This window comes from Gallinula chloropus (assembly GCF_964237585.1).
Source record: "Gallinula chloropus genome assembly, chromosome: 3".
Classification (NCBI taxonomy): Eukaryota; Metazoa; Chordata; class Aves; order Gruiformes; family Rallidae; genus Gallinula; species Gallinula chloropus.
In genome coordinates this window covers 67,193,182-67,212,544 of record NC_140087.1, presented here as the reverse complement: position 1 = coordinate 67,212,544, position 19,363 = coordinate 67,193,182, and the positions used below count along the sequence as shown (strand labels likewise).

General features: G+C 41.1%; 1 protein-coding gene across 1 annotated transcript in view; it reads right to left on the bottom strand.

Moving 5' to 3' along the window:
- EHBP1 (EH domain binding protein 1) overlaps positions 1 to 19,363 on the bottom strand; it is a gene marked incomplete at its 5' end in the record, with an annotated part of 222,802 nt that overhangs the window by 178,333 nt on the left and 25,106 nt on the right. Inside the window, one exon of the mRNA XM_084262567.1 lies at positions 12,618 to 12,675. Within this exon, the coding sequence (XP_084118693.1) occupies positions 12,618 to 12,675 (58 nt within the window). The remainder of the gene's footprint in view (positions 1 to 12,617; positions 12,676 to 19,363) is intronic.

Below are 19,363 nucleotides of genomic sequence, written 5' to 3'. Positions count from 1 at the left end.
CACATAAAGAGTACATAGTGCAGGTTGAATAACATTTAGACCTAAATAGAGCAAAAGTTTTATTTAAGAAAAAAAACCCAAACAAAACCCAAACCAAGCGATTTATAATACATCTTAAATGCTACTAAGACAATTAAATTCTTCAGAATGAATATGATAGGGTCACAACACCTAGAAGAGATAATAAATAATTCAACCATAAAATATACTGGGAACTTTGTCTACCTTTGAGTGTCAGTTTGGATTGATATATGGTCTGTATTTACATTTTAACAGCTAGTCCTGAAAAAAGCCATGATTAACCATTCCTCTCTTGGAATAAGTATGCTTTTTCCCTTGCTCATCTTAATCCATTTTATGATGCTGTAAGACAAATGAGGGAGTGATGTTGATGCACAAGTGATTACTGAGGAGCAGAGGTATTATCAAAAAAATCTGTGGAAACTTCATCAGGTACAAACTATTTTGTGTTATCTGGATCCAGTCAACTGAGCTTTTAAAAAAACTTTATTTCTACATCATGACTCCTTGCAGTTTTATACTCCTTCCAACCCAGAACTTCAGACTAAGACCGCCTATTAGAACAGATTTTTGCTGTTATCAAGGTTAATGGGACTTATGCCTCAGGTTCTCAGGTACCCTAACGTAACCTGGGCAACTTAAAACACCACTTTGCTATACCAAAGTGGAAAAGATAAATATGGTGAAAGACTCTCAACTCAATCACATCCAGACAATAACTCTCTGCCACTGTGTAGTGTAAGCAGTGTGTAGTGCAGATGACAGGTTCATATCTGACTGCTCCACACCATGTGCCTGATGCTTCATGAGCCCTCCTGCATCCAGCTGAGATTCCAGCAGAGCCTGCAACATCACAGGTACATCTGCTGGACTCACTCTTCCTCTAATCCCTCAATCCTGACAAAGCAGAGGTCTGCAGATTAAATACAGGGGACAACAACTGCTGAGGCAGCAGCAAGAATGAGGAGGACAAGGAGATGGGAAGAGATGTGAAGCTGGGGAATGGGGAAGCTGTTGGCAGAATCCAGACTGCATAGCCACCAGCGGAGAGTGCACCCTACCTGCCTCCACAGTTATGTGGACACAGCATGTTCATTTCCATCCCACTTTCTGCTTTACTTCCTCGCTGAACCTTCCTTGCCAGTTCTCCTGTGGTTTTATTGCACATTTTTTCTATCTTTGGTGTTCTGCTTAAAACCCCAGCTCCCAAAGATGCCTAATTAGCTTGGAAATTTCAGGAAGTTTCTATGGTTTGTGCTTGCAGTGTGAACTTAAATAATACGACTTGGGGCACTTGAAGAAAGGAATTTTTAAAAAGAGCAACCTTAAAGAACCCATTTTTTACTATTTTTAACTGCACAAATTTCAGCCTAACCTAACTAGTCTAGCCTGGATGAGTTTTTGAATAACTGAGCAAACACCTGAGCATACTCCACAAGCGTATTTTATTAGAAAAGGATGGTTTTGTGAGCAGCAAAACACACCACAGCCACTGTCATCCCCACCACAGCCACTCAAGTCCTGGCTTCATGTCTCTCCCTTCCACGGGACCCACAGTCCCCCCCACTGTTCTCCACTTGCCTGATGGGGATGTTCAGCAGGCACAAAGCAGGGATCCAGAGCCAGGTACATGCTCACCTGCAAGCCAGCCGGTCCTTGTGTAGCATCTTGTAAGATAAATCAGCTTCCTCTCCATAGGAGCAGTCAAACCTCTTTACAGACACCAATTTTGACAAAATTAACAAGAGCTTGTGGCCTGTCTTGAACCTGTGCTTTCCTGCCAGTTTTAGCCAAAAGTGACAACTATGCCAAACTGTAGATGACCAAGGTCCAGGCACTGACAGCCTGCTCAGTTGAGGGTCACTTGGTTCTGTTTATAAAACAAACTGGAAAATGAGCATTCACGGGTGAGGCAAAGCTTTGATTTCAAGCTCCTCATCAGCACTGCCTCCCACCAGGCGACTTCAGAGACACACAATAAACACACAGATATACGTGATTTTTTGTCACTGTGACAGGCATGTCACTGAAAGCAACATCCAGGAGACAGGGCCTAGCTAATGAGCTTTAAAAGCAAAGCTGTTCTGTGATCAGCTGAATGTTATTAAATCCTCCTTTGGCTTTGAAAAACAAACACTGTACCACAAGAACAGCATGACAGAAAAAGAGAAATATCAAAACTACTTCTGGGTTGATGAGAAGGAAAAAGGGAAAGGGGGAAAAACCACAGAGGAAGGGTTAATACTGACAATATTTTAAAATGAACATGGAGAGTCTTATTCTAGTGCAGTATTTCTCATGCCAGTGACTTCTGTTGAGTTTCTTGAAGTTACATCTGGTATATATCAAAAAAACTTGTCAACTCCCAAATTATAAGCTTTGTCTTTAACATGTAAGCTGGATCAGGCCAATTCTGTGCAGCAAAATTGCCAACACTTCCAGATAGATGACTGCTGTCAGGGCTTAGGCAAGGCAAGGGATTGCTCCTGCACAATTTGTTTTCACCCTAATTCTCACTTCTAACTCAATTTCCCACTGGGTTGTGCCTTCTAGACCCATTTTTTCCTTATCTCCTACTAGTCTTCACTAGCCATCTCTCCTTATTTCTGAAGCGGAGGTGAGAGAAGCAGCCAAGCAGAAGTACCATGAGCAGCAGGTGCCTCACTCACATCCCTCCCCTCCCCAACCTCCTCTACTAAATCCAAAGGATGAGAGCCATGGCCTGGAAGGAGAAGCAGAAATGCTCTGTTGCCTTTCAAGGAGAAACTCAACTCCTCTCTTTTCTGCCAGCGGAAGATGAAAGGAGACAATGTAGTGTGAAAGTTCTTCTGAATCAGTAAACAGGAGCTATGGGAGGGGTTGCTGAAATACCCTATAAATAGAGTAGGGCCATGAATGATATTGTCCAACCTATGACATTGCTCTGGCAGAAAACTGATCACTGTTAAGAGGGAGAAAGCTGTTCAGGAAAGGATGTACAGGTGAGCTTATAAACACACAAAAGCACTTCAGGCTGCCCAGTTTCAAGACCTTTCCTCAGTTTTCTCTAAAACAATCCAGACAGCCTGCTTCACAATCTACTGTTTGTGATGTCAACATCACAACTGTTCTGCTGTGCTTGAACTGGAAAGTCAGACTCAATGCCTCTGCAGTTTTGACCTCTGGTTCCAATGAGAAAGGACACACCTTTAAAAATAGTTTGAAATCAGCAGTCGCAGGGCGAGACGATTTAAGTGTCCAGCACTCCATATGATAACGCACATACAACAAAAGGCTTAAAAACTGTACTCAAAATTATCAAAACACTGTTAAAAATGCCAAATCTGTTGTCAAGCAGCCTTCGATAGTCATTAATTTCAAACACAAAGAGAGAGCTCTTGTGCTTGTGCAAATTCTCTACATTCAGTACACCTGAGCTATTATTGGCAAGATAGAGTCTCTCCACTCTTGGGAAACATCCACTTTTTGATTGTGTGGAACAGCAGAGTCTTACACCCATCTCTCACCTCACGCACAGGCCAAACACACGCAGGTTTTGTTCCTCAGCAGTTTCTCCTGGGAGCACAGAGCAGGCTTATTTTTAGGAACGGGCTTAACCGTAAAAGTAACAATTCCCAGGACTGCTGAAACTCTTAGACCAAACAGTGAAACGTTACAGAAGTCAATAAAGCAGCTCTACCTAGTTCAACATATAGCAATACATCAATTGAACAAAAGAAGGTGAGACCAGCTCACCCAAGAGCTGTCATTTTTTACTCCACCATTCCTTATAAATTACCAGCCAGGGGCTGACCTAGACCACATGAAACCGCCTCCCACTCTCCAGCCAAACTTGGACAGTGGCAATTAACAGAGCTGCTGGAGGAGATGATGACATTGCACAGGTTTCCAAATACATTTCTGAGAAACTTGGAACAAACCAGGTAATTTTATAAACACTTAGTTTTGAAGCACTGTATTGTTCAAGTTAAAGCGAGTTACTATCCATTCTCTCTAATACAAGAATGCCTAGAAACATTTATAAATCCAGTGTTATTTATAGAGGGAAGAGGGAGAGACCACAAAAACCCTATTAAACCTACACCAGAATTTTTAGGCAATTCTTGTGAGGGTGTTTTGGGTTTGCATGGCAAGGTTTTGGTAGTGGGGAGGGGGAGAGCAGACTACAGGGGTGCCTTCTGTGAGAAGCTGCTAGAAGCCTCCCTTAGATCCAACAGAGCCAATACCAGGCAGCTCCAAGGCAGACCCGCTGCTGGCCAAGGTGGAGCCAATCAGCAATGGTGGTAGCACCTCTGGGATAACAGAGTTAGGGGGAAAAAAAAAAAAAGCAGCAGCTTTTGCAGCCAGGGAAGTGAGAAGATGTGAGAAACTTTGCAGACAATGAGGTCAGCATAGAAGGAGGGACAGGAGGTGCTGGAGCAGAGATTCCCCTGACTGACTGCAAACCCCATTTCTCATCCTCCTGGTTCCACTGGTGGGGTGGAGGCAGAGAATTCAGGATTAAGTTTGAGCCAGAGAAGAAGGGAAGGGGTGGGGGAGGTGTTTTAAGGTTTGGTTTTATTTCTCATTGCTCTACGCTGTTTTGCTTGGGTAATAAAATAAATTATTTTCTAAGTTGAGTATGTTTTGCCCATGATGAGAACTGGTGAGTGATCTCTCCCTGTCCTTATCTGGACCCACGAGCCTTTCATTATATCTTCTCTCCTCATCCAGTTGAGAAGGGAGAGAAATAGAGCAGCTTTGGTGGGCACCTGGCCTCCAGCCAGGGTCAACCCACCACCTGAGGGTAAAAAAAAAACCAAGAACAAAAACAAAACAAAAGAAACAACAAAACATGAGAGACTGAATATAAACCTTAGCTTACCATCACGGCTCAGCTATTTAAATTACAGAATATTAACAGAACAATCTTAAATCTATATTAAAAAAAATGTCAAGTTGAAGACAGCCTGAAATCAAGAACTTTGGTTTCAAACATGAAGTTAATAAATGCCACCACCAGCTGTTCATCATGTCATCATGAAGAAGATAAGGCCGATGCAGGCAAATCAGCTAGCTAAAGTACATTATGGAAGCCACTTCCCCATGCCTACATGTAGAGGATTTCACGACCAGGCACATTTGTCATTCCTATCACAACCAGCTCTGCTCACCGCTTCTTACTGCTTTTGTTTCTACAAAAAAAAACCCCAACAAAAACCAAAAAACACCAAACTCTTTCCTGCTCTTTCAAAACCCAAATATTACATTATTTTGAGAGCCTACCCTTTACGTTACCCACCTGATATTTCCTTTCTTCACTATTGCCTCATCTCACCCTCCCTCTGCTGCACTGGATAATGGCAAACTAGTTTCCTGTAAGATTCTAGAAATTCCTAATACTTTAAGTCTGCAGCAAGTTATGGAATGCTTTGTACTTACGAATCAAAAATGTGTTCCTAGAGTCAAGCCCTCAATATTGTGTTTTAAAAGCGTAAGTTAGAACCAGACCTGTCGTTATTCCTTACCTGCAGCCCCAGGAGTGGCTTTATGGCTTTATCATGAGCCAGAGAGCTCCTGCTTTGCTTTCTCTGATAATATTTTTGCCGACCAGCTCTACTACTTGTCCCTATGGTAGGCTGTTCAGGTCACAAGAGCCAAGCAGGAGCTTGACTGGCTCCACGCGTGTTTAAGGGAGCTCAGCTTGTAAGGACAGCATTAATCAGTCTGAACAATTAACACAAGAAGAGAATAAAACCTGATGAATAACTCAAAGAGGAGGAACTTTCATTAAGCAACCACATCCTTCATCTGATATGGCCACACCAGCATGGCTTACGAAGACTGGGAATTGCTCTGATTTGCTTTATGTGATGAGTCTCACCAAAGCCATCCATCATCTGGGCACAGCCAGAGGCCAGTATGATCCAGCTGCTAACGGATCTGCTGGAGAAGGAATGGGCTGGGAGAAGCTGCCAATTCCCCCACACCAAAGGAAACCTCAACTGGCAGTTTGTGAAAGACTGCTTCTTCTGCTCAGTATCACAAAGGGAGAAGACAAATTAAAGACCATACTCCAGACTACAGCTTGCATCCCCATGACTATCTTAAAAACACTGTGCTTGGCCTCCAGTTAAAGAGGCTGGGCACCAGAACAACACTCTCATCACACTCTTGCCCTGGGATGGAGCACAAAAACCTCAGCACCTGCCAAAGAAGAAATTCCAAAGCCCTGCAAACACCAGGCAGCCTTTGTTCAACCCACTGTTGACAGTGTCCATTGAGAGTAGGTGAGGAAACCAGCAGATTCCCACAAGGCTTCCCATGAATGTCTTCATCAGCATGCAATGTGTCTTACATAAATTGTAAACTTGGGAAACTAGCAAAAGCTCTTCTTCACAAGGAAAGAGGTTCTCAAAGTACATGATGCATTCATGTATATTTCTCAAAGTACATGATTCATGCTATTTCTTTCACCAGACTGTGCCTTATTCACTGACCACAAGAGATGATGCTCAGATAAGATCCTCTTCCCCTTCTCATCAAGCAGTTTCTAACCTTATCTTCTGGGCTTCTTATATAAAAAAAAAAACCCCAAACCCACAAAGCCAAAACCAAAAAACCCACTAAAAAATAAACAAACAACCTGAACACAGAGTTATTTTTCTCATAGTTTTCTGGGACATTTATTACTGTGCCTCAGAACATCACCAAAATTTAACTTTTTGAGATCCCTGGGAAAAGAAAAAAAAAGGTATTCAGTCCCAAATTTACAAGCAGCCAAAGAATAGCCAGTTCCCACTAATTTGACATGATCTGCTTAAATCAGCATTGACCTTACTTTATAGGGTTTAAACATGAAACCCCCTTTTGTCTTGTCTCCCAAAGCAGGCTTTTTTCACTTCAACTGGAATGATGGCTGCTGCAAGTCAGTCCTCCTCCCCCAGACACCCACAAAATGGAAAAATACATCAAATTTAGCTTTAATACTTTATCTAGCCTCAGTCAGGAGCTTTGTAAATAAGTATGGGATAAATCACAACTCCCCACGGCAGCATTTAACCACATAACAGCGAGGCAGTCTTTTCTGTTCATGTCCTATACCTTGTTTTTAAGCACCCTCCAAATTCTTCATCGATTAAGCAGTTTTGCTCACCACTCAGTGCTCATGTTCTCCTTAACCGCTGTCTGCTTAATGATGCAGCAATGCTGGAGGAAAACAATTTGCAATGCCCTTATTAATGCCTAAAATGGTACACGCCAACCATTAGAGTGAGTCATCCTAATTTTGACCGCTTGTATTTGCGACCTGGTATGATCGCTTTACTAACAAACCAAGAAGCCCCAGGAGTGCCATTACTGGACTGCACTGGTCCCAGTCAGTCATCGGCACATCAGAGTCACAGCACGCCTTCTGTATCTCCCGTCAGCACAGAAGCTGGTAGTGACAGGCAAGGCGGGCAACGAAGTAGCCACGAAAGGCAACAGATTGCCAAGGACAGCAAAACTGGAGCCCCAGCTGCTGCTTTACTGATGGCATATCCTCAAAAAAAGGTTGGGTGGGCTGCTGCTGTGGACAAAAGACCCTTTATTGCTGCCTACATATAGAACCCTTTTCTCCCTGTCACTCTGCTACTCCTGACTCTGCTCTAACTCTTCAAGTCCTTTCCCTGTTCCTAATGTTGTTGTTCCCCTCTGTGTTTCAAGAGTTTTTGATGAACTGACAACAGAGATGCTGAAATCACAGGCAAAGTACCTTCTTTCAGCTTTGATACAAACAGGACCTTTGAAGAATAATTCCATCAGGCTTTCAGAAGCAAGTGCAAATTTGATTCTTCAGAGGTGTACAATTCAACCATAAACCTGTATGCATTCACAGGAACAGTGGAAAGTACCTCCTTGATATCATGACAACATCTCTTTTCAAATTGAAATTTCTTAGTTCAAAGCCTGGAAATGCGAAAGCCTCTCAGTGGAATGAAGGTAAACTATTTACTGTACATTTTCCCCTTGTTCTACACCAGAACAAAGACATTCCTCCCCACTAATAAATAAATAAAAAAAATGGCAAGTCCAAAGACGGAAGGCCAAAAAACCTGGGAGCAACATGACAGTGTGACAGGGTACTGGAGAAGAAAATTTAAGTAAGTCCACTGCTACCAGCTCCAGCTTCTGTAAACTATGGAGGCTGATGACCATCTAAATGAGGCTTGAAGAGTGGCAAGCACCATATACCTGATTTTGAAGACAGACACTTGCAACAGAATATTGGTGTTTTCCCCCACCCAAGCTGAAAGTTAATTTTGATTCTCAAAATTACAATTCTCTTCAATTACAGGATAGCTCAGTAATTTTGCCAAATATAGCAAGACTGCAAATCACCATCCTCTGTAAACTCCTGGCTCACACAATGAAGATGCCCAGCTACACAGATCCATCTTGTCTTGACACACATCTTGAAAAGGATCAAAATCAGATTTGCCCAGAGAGAAGGGATCCCAGAATAGAGCTCTAAGTAACTTAAATGTGCATTAAGGTCAGTAACTCCTGGACACATTTATGGTCCTGTATACATCCATCAGACTGCTGTTTAAATGCTCTTTCAAAACTGTTATTGCTTTTCCTTTGCAATACTTTAAAATCCACTATAATTTAACATATCTACAGCTCCTATCCTATGTTTCCCACAGTAATAACTAAAAAAATTCTGATTCCTGCACATGATGTCTCATGATTTCTCCTAGAGGTACCACTCTAGTAGTTCTCTTGGGAAGAAAGTATGTGGGTCAGAAGACATATCAAAATCGTAGAAAACCAGAAAAATAAGGGCTTCAAACAATGTCAAGAACAGAGCTTTTAGCTCAACAGTACCTTAAGATTACATTAATTAAGCAGGCCAGTTTCAATAGGCATCCATAGCGCCATCATACCATCTTCCAAATTGCACCACATTTTTTGACAACATGTCTCTTGCACTGGGAAAGAGACACATGGAGCTACTGGAGAGACTCTAGCAAAGGGCTAGGGAAATGTTTAAGGGGCTGGTTGATCTCTCATAGCCAGAAAAGCTGAGAGAGTTGGGACCCTTTGGCCTGGAGAAGAGAAGGCTCAGGGATATCTTATAGATGTAAACAAATATCTTAAAGAAGAGCGCAAAGAGGAGAGACGAGCTCTCCACAGTGGTGTCCAGAAACAGGGTGAGAGGCAATGCGCCTGAACATCAGGAAACACTTTTTCACTGTGAGGGTGATCAAGCACTGGCATCAGTTGCCCTGAAAGGTTGTGGAATCTCCCACCTCAGAGTTATTCAAATGTCATCTGGACATAGTCCTGGGTAACCACCTTTAGGTGTTCCTGCTTAAGTGGAGTGCGAGGGGGTGGAAGGTGTGTTGAACCAGATGTCTTCCAGCACACTCCTCCAACCTCAGTCATTCTATGAGTCTGTGAACTAACACAGGTATATTCCTCACTATTCCTAATGATCTGAAAAACTGAGAAAAGAAATCATAACCTCCAAAGAAGCCTTTACAGTAAGGTAAGACCTGATGCCTCTTCTCTCCTCCTCAAAGGAGCTGAAAATATAGAAAATTATTAATGCTTTGTACTCAGTGAGGCCAGTGTCCATCAAAAATAAGAGGAAACACTCATTTGAATTGCTTCCAAGAAAGCAATTAGATAAAAGGAATTAGTCGAATAAAGTATTTTACTGGCAGGATGACTAAGAGATCAAGAACATTTATTGATCTACAGTCCTGGACCCAAACAGCTCAAACCATATTAACTACTTAAGCTTTAAAATTAACTCTATCCTCTGCCTAGGCCTCAGGGCCACTCAGCCTCTTCCAAAGTACCTTTGTGGGATCTTAGTAAGAACAAATTAATTAGTTATCAAAGACTCTTCTGAGTACAGCACTGTATCCGAGGGCTGCTTCTACTGCATAGCGATCAAAAAAAGAGGACACTTACAGGAGGACATATCATAGAACTTTATGGCCCAGCGGAAGAAACTTCAAGCCCAAAAAGCTGAGCGTCAGAAAATCCTCTTTGCTTCAGTAAAACACTGCTATTGGAGCCTACAGCATCATGGCCATAATTTCACTGGCAGAAACCTATAAATTCACTAAGTCCTCCTGACCTTTTTCTAGGGCTTCTGTTGCTGAACATACTCTGCATCTCAACAAACCAGTCATTCATGAGCAAATACCCTCCTTTTCACCAAACTTTTTAAAGTTACAATGCTTGTGGATGAAATCTACTGTTCTATATTACATTTTCTCTCTGTTCTACAGAAATTAAATGAAATTAAGATATAAAATTTATCATAGGATAAGCCACAACAGACATCATACATCAGCAGTTACTGACTACATATACAACATGCTGTAAATTCAAGGTAACTTGAGCTAGTTTATCACTGAATTATCAAGGCTGGAAAGGACCTTCAAGATCAAGTCCAACCATCAGCCCTTCACCACCGTAACCACCAAACCATCTCCTGAAGCACCACATCTACCCACTTTTTTGAACACCCCAAGGGACAGTGATTCCACCACCTCCCTGGGCAGCCTGTTCCAATGCTTCACTGCTCTTAAGGTGAAGAAATTTTTCCTAATATACAATCTGAATCACTCTGGCACAAGTTAAGACCATTTCCTCTTGTCCTGTTGCTAGCCACTAGGGAGAAGAGGCCAACACCTGCCTCACTACAACCTCCTTTAAGGTATCTTTCAATGAAAGAGGAGCAGTCTGGCTTTACTGAAGAGTATGAACATGGAACAGGAGCAGTTACCTTAAAAAAAGGTGCCAGTCTAAGTTCATATCCTTGTTTACTCATTGAGTAACACCTTTGGGTTTTCATACTACAAGGCAGAATTTAGGTTTCACACACTGGAATAGAATTTGGTTGCACAGTCAGTGAAAAGTCTTTAGATAAAACAGCCTAGAATGACTTAGAACTCAAGCTAAAAGACAAAATACAGCAAAAACCATGATAATTAGAAAAAAAGTCAGAAAAAGAGGAGTACTAGGGAAAAAAACCAAACCAACACCAAAAACCTCTCCTGACTAGGGTGGGAAACTGTGTATCAACTTTTTTAAATATACAAGTTCTTCAAGACATAATTATTTCAATACATCTTCTCTATCATGTGTACCCTCTCTCCACCATCCAAGAGTTCTTGGAAGTGTTATAAGCATATACAAAAAAAGGAACTATAGATATAGTCTATGTCTATTTAACCGGAGCGTTAAAGAATTATTAAAAGGCTGAGTTCCAAAATTTACTGTCTGGACAAAAGCACTAAGCCTAAGCCAAAACAGGGTGAGGGAGTTCTCTCAAAGAAGAGATATTCCTGGGAAGTATCAGCACACACTCCTGCACCCTGCACACTTGTCCAGTAGTTAGGACGCTTTCCCCAGATCATTTGTGTTGCTCTTCACAAGCTTTTGGACAGATGAAGACAACCCTATACCAGAGCAACGAAGGAGGGAGGCAAAAGAAATCTGCAACACAACCAGTGTTGAAAGGCTGTTACTCACCTGCCATACACATGAAATATGTTCCCTATTTCCTTGGGCAACAACTGACTGCTAGGATTAACTAAAAGATTTTACTCTTATGAGTCAATAACACAACATCATACAAGACATTTTTTCATATTAGACACTGAAAAGGTTTAGAAATGCTTGTCATTTGCTTGAATGAATCTCTGTGCAAATGGAGAGTGTTGCAGGGGGTTTTAAGCTTAATTTTCTATGGCAATCAAGCCATGCACCCAGACTGTATCACTGTTTTTTTCATCCCAGACCCAAACAAGGCTCCAGAGAGGCTAACTGCATCTTACTGTCAGAGCAGTAAAATTTGGCAGTCTAGACAAACTGAGCACCATTTAACAAGATGACTAGTAATTTCACAGGGCTATCAGATTTCTTACAGCAGGAAGAAAAGATGAAGTTCCCATAAGGGTGGGTTACTTCAATTGCAAGTTTTTACACATTAAAAAAAAAAATCAGTCCCATGCAAGACAAACTATGAATGTCCAAATACTGGACACACTCCACTTGGACCTTCCCTTTTCTCAGGCTACCAAGTCATTAACCATAAAACACAAATTGACACACTTCCTCATGGTGTTTATGGAAGTAGAGTATTAAAATTCAATTCAAAGATACGCTACTGGGCTGAAAGAGCCTGCTTTTATTCTTTTTGATTTGTAGTATTGTCAAGTTGTCAAATAGCCTCTCATGCAGACTTTATTTTCCTATTTCAGGAATGTCAGATTCTTTATTCTTTTTTTTTTTAAATTATGTTTAATACACATCTAGTAGTGAAACAGATTCTCCCTTCTAATTAGGCCTAGCAATTAATAAATGAAATTAAACTGGTGATGATACGGTTCTGCTCAACAAATAACCAAAGCTGAAATCAGCATTATGTTTTCATAAATTAGCATGGGCATCAACAGCAGCTTATTCTGAACTTTATGGATAAATAAAGTTAAAAAACAATTAAAATATTTGTCATTTATTTGCCTGCTCTCCATACTCAAGAAACCAGTCGCTCAAACAGCTGACCCTGCTTGTGACTGAAGTTGTGACTTACTAAGAAATTAACTAACCTTAGAGGATTTTCTTCGGCTTCTTCTTGTCCAAACCACCACTAGCTTATCTGGCTGCCTGTTGAAGATAAGGAAGAAACAGCATAATTTACAACAAGATCAATAAGTAAACAGTTTATATTAAAACTCTCGCAATATATAATGACATCCTTAGCAGATACATTATCTCTTAAAAATAGCTCATCTAAAAGTCACTTGCAGCATCAGTCATTTAACAGGAAACTACTGTGTATTTATAGAAGGCGGCTGTCCACACCCTAAAGTTACCATTCTCTTCCTGCTCTCCTTGTCTGTGGGCATCCCGCCCCCCCTCCCCCTCCCCCCCCCCCCCCCAGCTAGCAACACACCTGAGCAGCAACACTTCCATGGGACAGAAAACAGGATCCAGGCTCTTTAAAGAAACCTTGGAAACAATCCAAGACCCAAAATAAACGTCAATGCAAACTCAGGTTTGCTTTCTATGCAGATGCATTGAAAAGGTATTGCTAAGCAGCAAAACACTCAAGCAATTGCACTTTTTCATCTCCAAAGGATTGTGTTTTTCTACTTTCCAGTACCTCGAACCACAGGAGAATTGAGTCCTGTGAGACTCTTCAGAATCTCCTTGGATGACCGCAGCCAGATAAATCAGTGCTTCCTCAGCTGTTACTCAGGAAGACAAACATGCAGAGCACAGCGTGGCTCTCCAAGCACGTCTTATTTGGTATTTTTAATGAATGTAGATGTAAAACCTCAATAAAGGAGACTTCCAGTACAGTTTATTTTCTCTTTCAATTTCTTGAGATTTATTCCTTGGTTAATTCGTTGCAGCCCTACTACTTCCTCCTTATTAGTTTTACAGTTGTGTTTGAGTGATTTTTGGTATTGACCTAACTTCCAGGCTTTTTATTTTTGACCCATGATACACTTCCCATCATATGACCAAACTTCTGGTCCCACTTCCAGAACCATGACCCCTCTTCTAGAGACTCCTGACCCTCTGTTCCAGCTTTGTTTTCTGGTTGATGACCCAAATTCCATCAAGAAGCCTGACTGCAAATCCACCCACGAATGATTTTCAATTGAGTTCACTCAGAAGTGAACTTAGAAGTGCTAAACCTGCAATTCTGCCTGGAAAAAAAATTGCGACTCAGATTTTTGAGACACTGATGTAAGAATCCTTGCATTTCTAATGCCAACAGCAAAACCTGTTTCATATTAAAAATAAAATCATAGGGGAAAATAAAAGACATTACCAAGAAAAAGTCAAGATACAATGTGCTGAAATCATTATTAAAAGATGCACCCAAGAAAATCCACACAAGTAGTTGGAATAACAAAACCAGCATTCACACTGCTATCCTAGTATTTCATCACAGGGAGATTACCTACTTCACAACTAACTTTTCAAATGAAAACCCAACAGTCACTTTAAGCACTGAAACACTGCCCAACATATCATATACCTTCCCACTGAGTTGTTCATCATTTCTGCAGGCTACAATAAAACTGATACATCACCTATGATTTACTTTTAAACACCACCAGAACCAAAACTCTCCTGAAAAAAAGATCTTGTGAAGGAAACAGGGATCTAAGTTTCTCTGTATCATGCTTTACTCCTTTAACATATCCTTTAATTTCCAGGTTGAAATTGGAACTGAAATAGTCTACTGCATTTATATTCATTCTTATGGCTTGTTTAGGTGACCTAAACCATAGGCTGTCTCTTCTTGTGGCTTCTCCTGCAAAACTTGCTTGGTAACAAGGTCATCCTGCTGTACTTCGAAAGCTCTTTACTCACTTGGTGTGGGGTGTGTTAGGTCTCATCTGTTGGCTCACATCCCCATTCCTTTGATGGGAGCTATTTTTGTGCCACCAGGAAAAAAAAAAAAACACCAACACAAACACCCCCAAGCAATTTCCTTGAAGCAAAGCAATCCAAACCCATGCTTACAATAAACAATTTCTTCCAGAGCTATTTCACTTTGCACTTTAAAGCTGCCTTATTCTCATTTCAGAAACTAGCTTGTGAACCAAATTTAATTTAACCTTGACTCGTTCAATCCTGAGCTTGCCTCTAAGCACAAAAACCCTACTGAAAGCAGGTGAAGGTGGGAGAGAAAAGGACAAAGAGAAAAACGTGAAAAGAAGATGCATTTCTACATCTTCTTTCAGTGGCTACACTGAAGACAGCCTTCTCTCCATGCATGTGACACTGTCATACAACTAGGAGCTTCAGTAGGAAAAGGCTGGCAGAAAGAAACGGAAGAGTACAAGTCCACGCTGCTTCCAGCTCTCCCCCTCCTCTCTCTCATCTTAAGGGGGACAGTGCTTTGCAGCACGGCTCCTGTCTTGTTTCCTCTTGCCAGGGCAGCCAGCTCCTATACTTGCGATGGCCTTGCCCTGCTCAGGTGGATAGGAACATCAGATAACATCCAAGTGACAAAATGACATTCTTAATGATATACTTAGGAGATCACAAACTCTGACTTGGAACACTGAGTTCCAACACACAGATTTAAAGTAAATTTCCACATACTTTCACAAGAACACTCAGGTTTCCAGAGATTCTGCCAGGGAGACTAACAAGGATCCTACCCAGGTCCCTTCCTTTCCTGAAGCTCCCGCTCAAGCAACGCAGATGCCACTTTGTCCTTCTAGATCTGTTCTATCTTGACTTAGCATCAGAAGTGATTTTTTCTTACACCACCACTGAAGTCAATGCAAAGTAGGAATGAATCTGCAGCTGCGGTCACAGGATCACAGAGTGGTTTGGGTTGGAAGGGACCTTAAAGATCATCTAGTTCCAACCCCTTATGATGGGGAGGGGATGGGTTTGAAACTAGATCATCTTTAAATTCTGCAATGCAGATACTTTTTTATTACAGGGTGTCCTAGAAAAGACCTATGGCTATGCCAGATGCCTCAAAAAAGAAGAAAATAAAAAGAAAAGGCTATATGTGGATACAACACAGGTATTCTGGAAAGCATATCATTAGCATAAAACAATTGTTGAGGGTTGACAAGCTCCACTGCAGGAATCTTTCCAAATCTGGATTTTGAAAAAAAAATAATTATAAATCAGACATGGGTAATAAAACATGGGCAGTCACCTCCTGCGATACTGGTCTGTGATTGTCCCAGGTTGCTAAATGACCTCACATTTCATTCCAGTTCTTTCATTTTGTTTTAAACCGTGCCACTGCATGCTTGGCTTTGCACAGGTTGTCAGAGACAGCTGGTGCCTCAGTGCAGCTCTCGAGCAGGAGCTGCGTCTCTGTCACACAGAGTTATCACCAGGCTTGGATTTATTTCCCAATTTTGAAGAACTGCGTCTGCCAGAAATATAAAGAAACAAACTGACATAAAGAAGCCACCTGGCATCTCCATTCAACCTGAGAAGACCAAGGCGCACTGATGGGAGAGCACCATCAGCACTTGCTCCCCTAGGCTCTTTTACCCATGTATTTATTTTGTTAAGTACTGAATCTGCTTTGCTCCTTCAGCTCCAAGTATAAGAGAAATCCCTACCCAGAGGTGCTGTTCCAAAGCAAGACAAAGAATGCCATCATGATGATACAGAGACAGAAAATTTAGCAAAATGAAACATTGAGAGGAGGGAAGAGAAGAAACTATCCCAAAGGATGAGTTTCCCCACTAAGTATAACCACATGCTTAACTGAAACACAACCCAGAGAACAGGAGGTTTTTCTAAAGCATTTTCTTCAAGAACGACACAAATCCAACAATTTAAAAATATCTCCATAGAACTTTTTTTTACAAACAAAGCCAAGAGCAACTTCCTCTTCCACAGTCTGCTCACTGCTCTTTTATGCCAATATATCTCCAGAAGAAAAAAACCAGCTCATGTTTTAATTGGCAAATTTGCATTCAAGGTTATTAGTGATGTCTCAGCGTCAGGAAATGACCAAACCCCCGTAATGCAGCTTGCGCATTTAAAGCATCTAAGTACCATTTCCTACTGCAGACTTCTGCCCTCCTTACATCATAAAGCTAGGTTGCCCGGTAACCAATAATAAAAGCAAATAAAATCCTTTCTGAAGAATTAGGCAGGTGACCCATTTTAGCATCATTTATAACTTTACTTTGTAAACTCTGAGATCATTCCAAATACAAAATCCACAATGGTGCACGCTGAACAAATACTGTCAGCTGTAAAAGAAAGATTGAAATAATAGTTTTCTGTCCCGCACAAACAATATTTCTCATTCCTTTAAACACACCAGCTTTTAGACAGTCACTTACTCAGCTCCAGCAAAGCCACTATGTTTAAGACGAGGAACAACACACTGCTAACCCCAAGACGACAGGGTTGGAGTGGGGGAAAGAACTGAGTTTTAGCTGAACAGCTACATCTCCACACTACGTAACTGCTTCAATCTGTGCAGTGCAGCACCTCCAAACTTTCAGCAGGAGTACTGAATGCTGTACTGGAATCTAACATCACTACCTTGGGTGCTTTGCATTTCACCCAAGCCAAAGGCAGGCTGCAGCACTGGGGCATGTGGTCCTGCACCATGAAAGGCGGGCACCCATCTGCAGGTACTGAAGGATCTAGCTTGGATCCCAAAGATCATATTTTATAAAGCCTGCTATAAACTTGGATTTGCTATTTACTCGTTTTTGCATGGTTTGCAAGAAACTGTTGCTGAAGAAAGACAATTTATAGTATTAAACTTATTTTATTACTCACAAGTGAAACTTGCTCAGCAAAGCAGGGAATATTATGATTTCTAAGTGTGTGGCTCCAAAAAAGAACTTCATCATTGCCCTGCATAGGAAGTAACTAAAATGAGATTTAAAATACAGATTAATAAAACATCTACAATTCAAAACCATGCCTGCTTTTCCTGACAGGTGGAAGCCACAACAATTCTCCCACTAAAAATAGTTGGGTTTCTTTTTTTTTTTTAAAAAAAAAAAGCTAAACAGTGGAACCAGACTTTGCCATATCCACAATTATTAAATAATAAAAACATTACACTATCCATTTATCTGATCACCACCTTATATGCTTCAAGCTTCACCAACTGAAAAGGAGATTCAAGGTCTTCTGGGGTTTGCTTTGATCATTCCAGGAAATATTTGGCACAATATTCTGATTGCAGAACTCTCCAAATATCATTTGTGAAAGACAGACATAAAAGGCATCAGTCTCCTGTTAGCTCTTGTTTTGTAAACCTTTTAGCAGAAGCAGATAACAGTAACCAGGACTTATTTCTCCACCAAATTTACTGCTCAATAATAGAAAAACAAAATCTCGTGTTTAGGATCTGATGTTGGAAAGAACTGCAACTGTGTTTAACTTCAATTTTGGGCACCACAGCCAATGGCAAAACCAGTTGCTAGTAACCCTCTGATGAAAGGAGAGAAAATAGGCAGCAACATTTGTTTGTAACACGGTATCACTACATATAATAACACTCCATAATATTTACGTGTCTGTAACGCACAAGATACCCTTTCTGTACCCAACGTGGCCCACTGCAGCCTGGATATTTGTTTTGGTATCTAATTGCCTAAGTGCTGGGGTTTGAGTTTATTATCTTCAAACCCCCCCCCCCCCCTTTTTTTTCTTTGTCTGAGCTTGTTTTACTCGTACTGTGTTTGATTTGAACTGCATTAATTATTGCAGGCTGCTAGGCTACTCTTGCGAAGCAAGCTTAAAAGAGTATAATTAACAAGAGAAGCAGCAGTGTTAGCACAATAGCATGCAGATGCACCTATTGAAGGATAAAAATAATTACTTGAGGACTAGTATCAAAGTACTCCTGATAAGAATTTTTTTCAAAATAACCTTTTGTGTCCTCTGCATTGTGCATACTAGCATAACATGCAAGCAATTAGGAACCAACCCTCCCTCCCCACCACACACAGCTTTCTACACAACTGATGGAATGCTATCAAGGTTCACTAATGGACTCTTAAAAATAAACCTGATTGGTTCTACACCACCATGAACTTGGGATGAATGTTACTTTTCCTCATTTTACAGATAATTACTTTGGAAAGCTTGCTTTGCAGTGCAATCTTCTGCACTGGGACCTGCACTATGCAGTCAGTGTATGAGGCAACGAACTAATCAAGCAACAGCCTTCCACAAGCCTTGCTCTAAGCTTTTTTCCTTCAGAACTTCCTGTAGGTATCAATGAATGAAATTCCACAGTTGCCTACATCTCCAGGAAGTGCAGTCAAGTCATCATCAATGCTTTAAACAGGCACAGAAATACTGTAAGAATGACGTCATGTGTTGATGCATTTGCCAAATGAGTCCTCTTGTTGAGTGAAAGCACAGTGCTGATTGTAAAAACCAGAAAAGAAACATTAAGATGACAATAAAATGCCATGCAGATAAAACCTGAGCTAAATATAAAATGAAGTGCATTACAAGATAAAATTTCGTACCTCAGAAAGGGGTTTGGGGTTTTCTTTCCTGCCTTCTACCATGGTGGAAGTTAAAATTACGCAAAACACTCTACACCCAGTTGTGCAAAATGATAAGACATACACATCAGCAAATTAAGGTAGGATGGCTGATGTGCTCACCTGGCCAAGCCTGTCTGCACCCACTTCTCCACTGCAGACTCCTGCCTGAGGCCTGCAAACATCCTTCTGAGCCATCTCTCAGTGTTACCATGTCAGGCTGTAAATCAGTAGTTTCCCAACCTAACCCACTGCAGAACATGCATCAAGCCCCTAAAATTAGGCAAAGCTGGGAAATTTCAAAAGATAAAAAAAGAAAA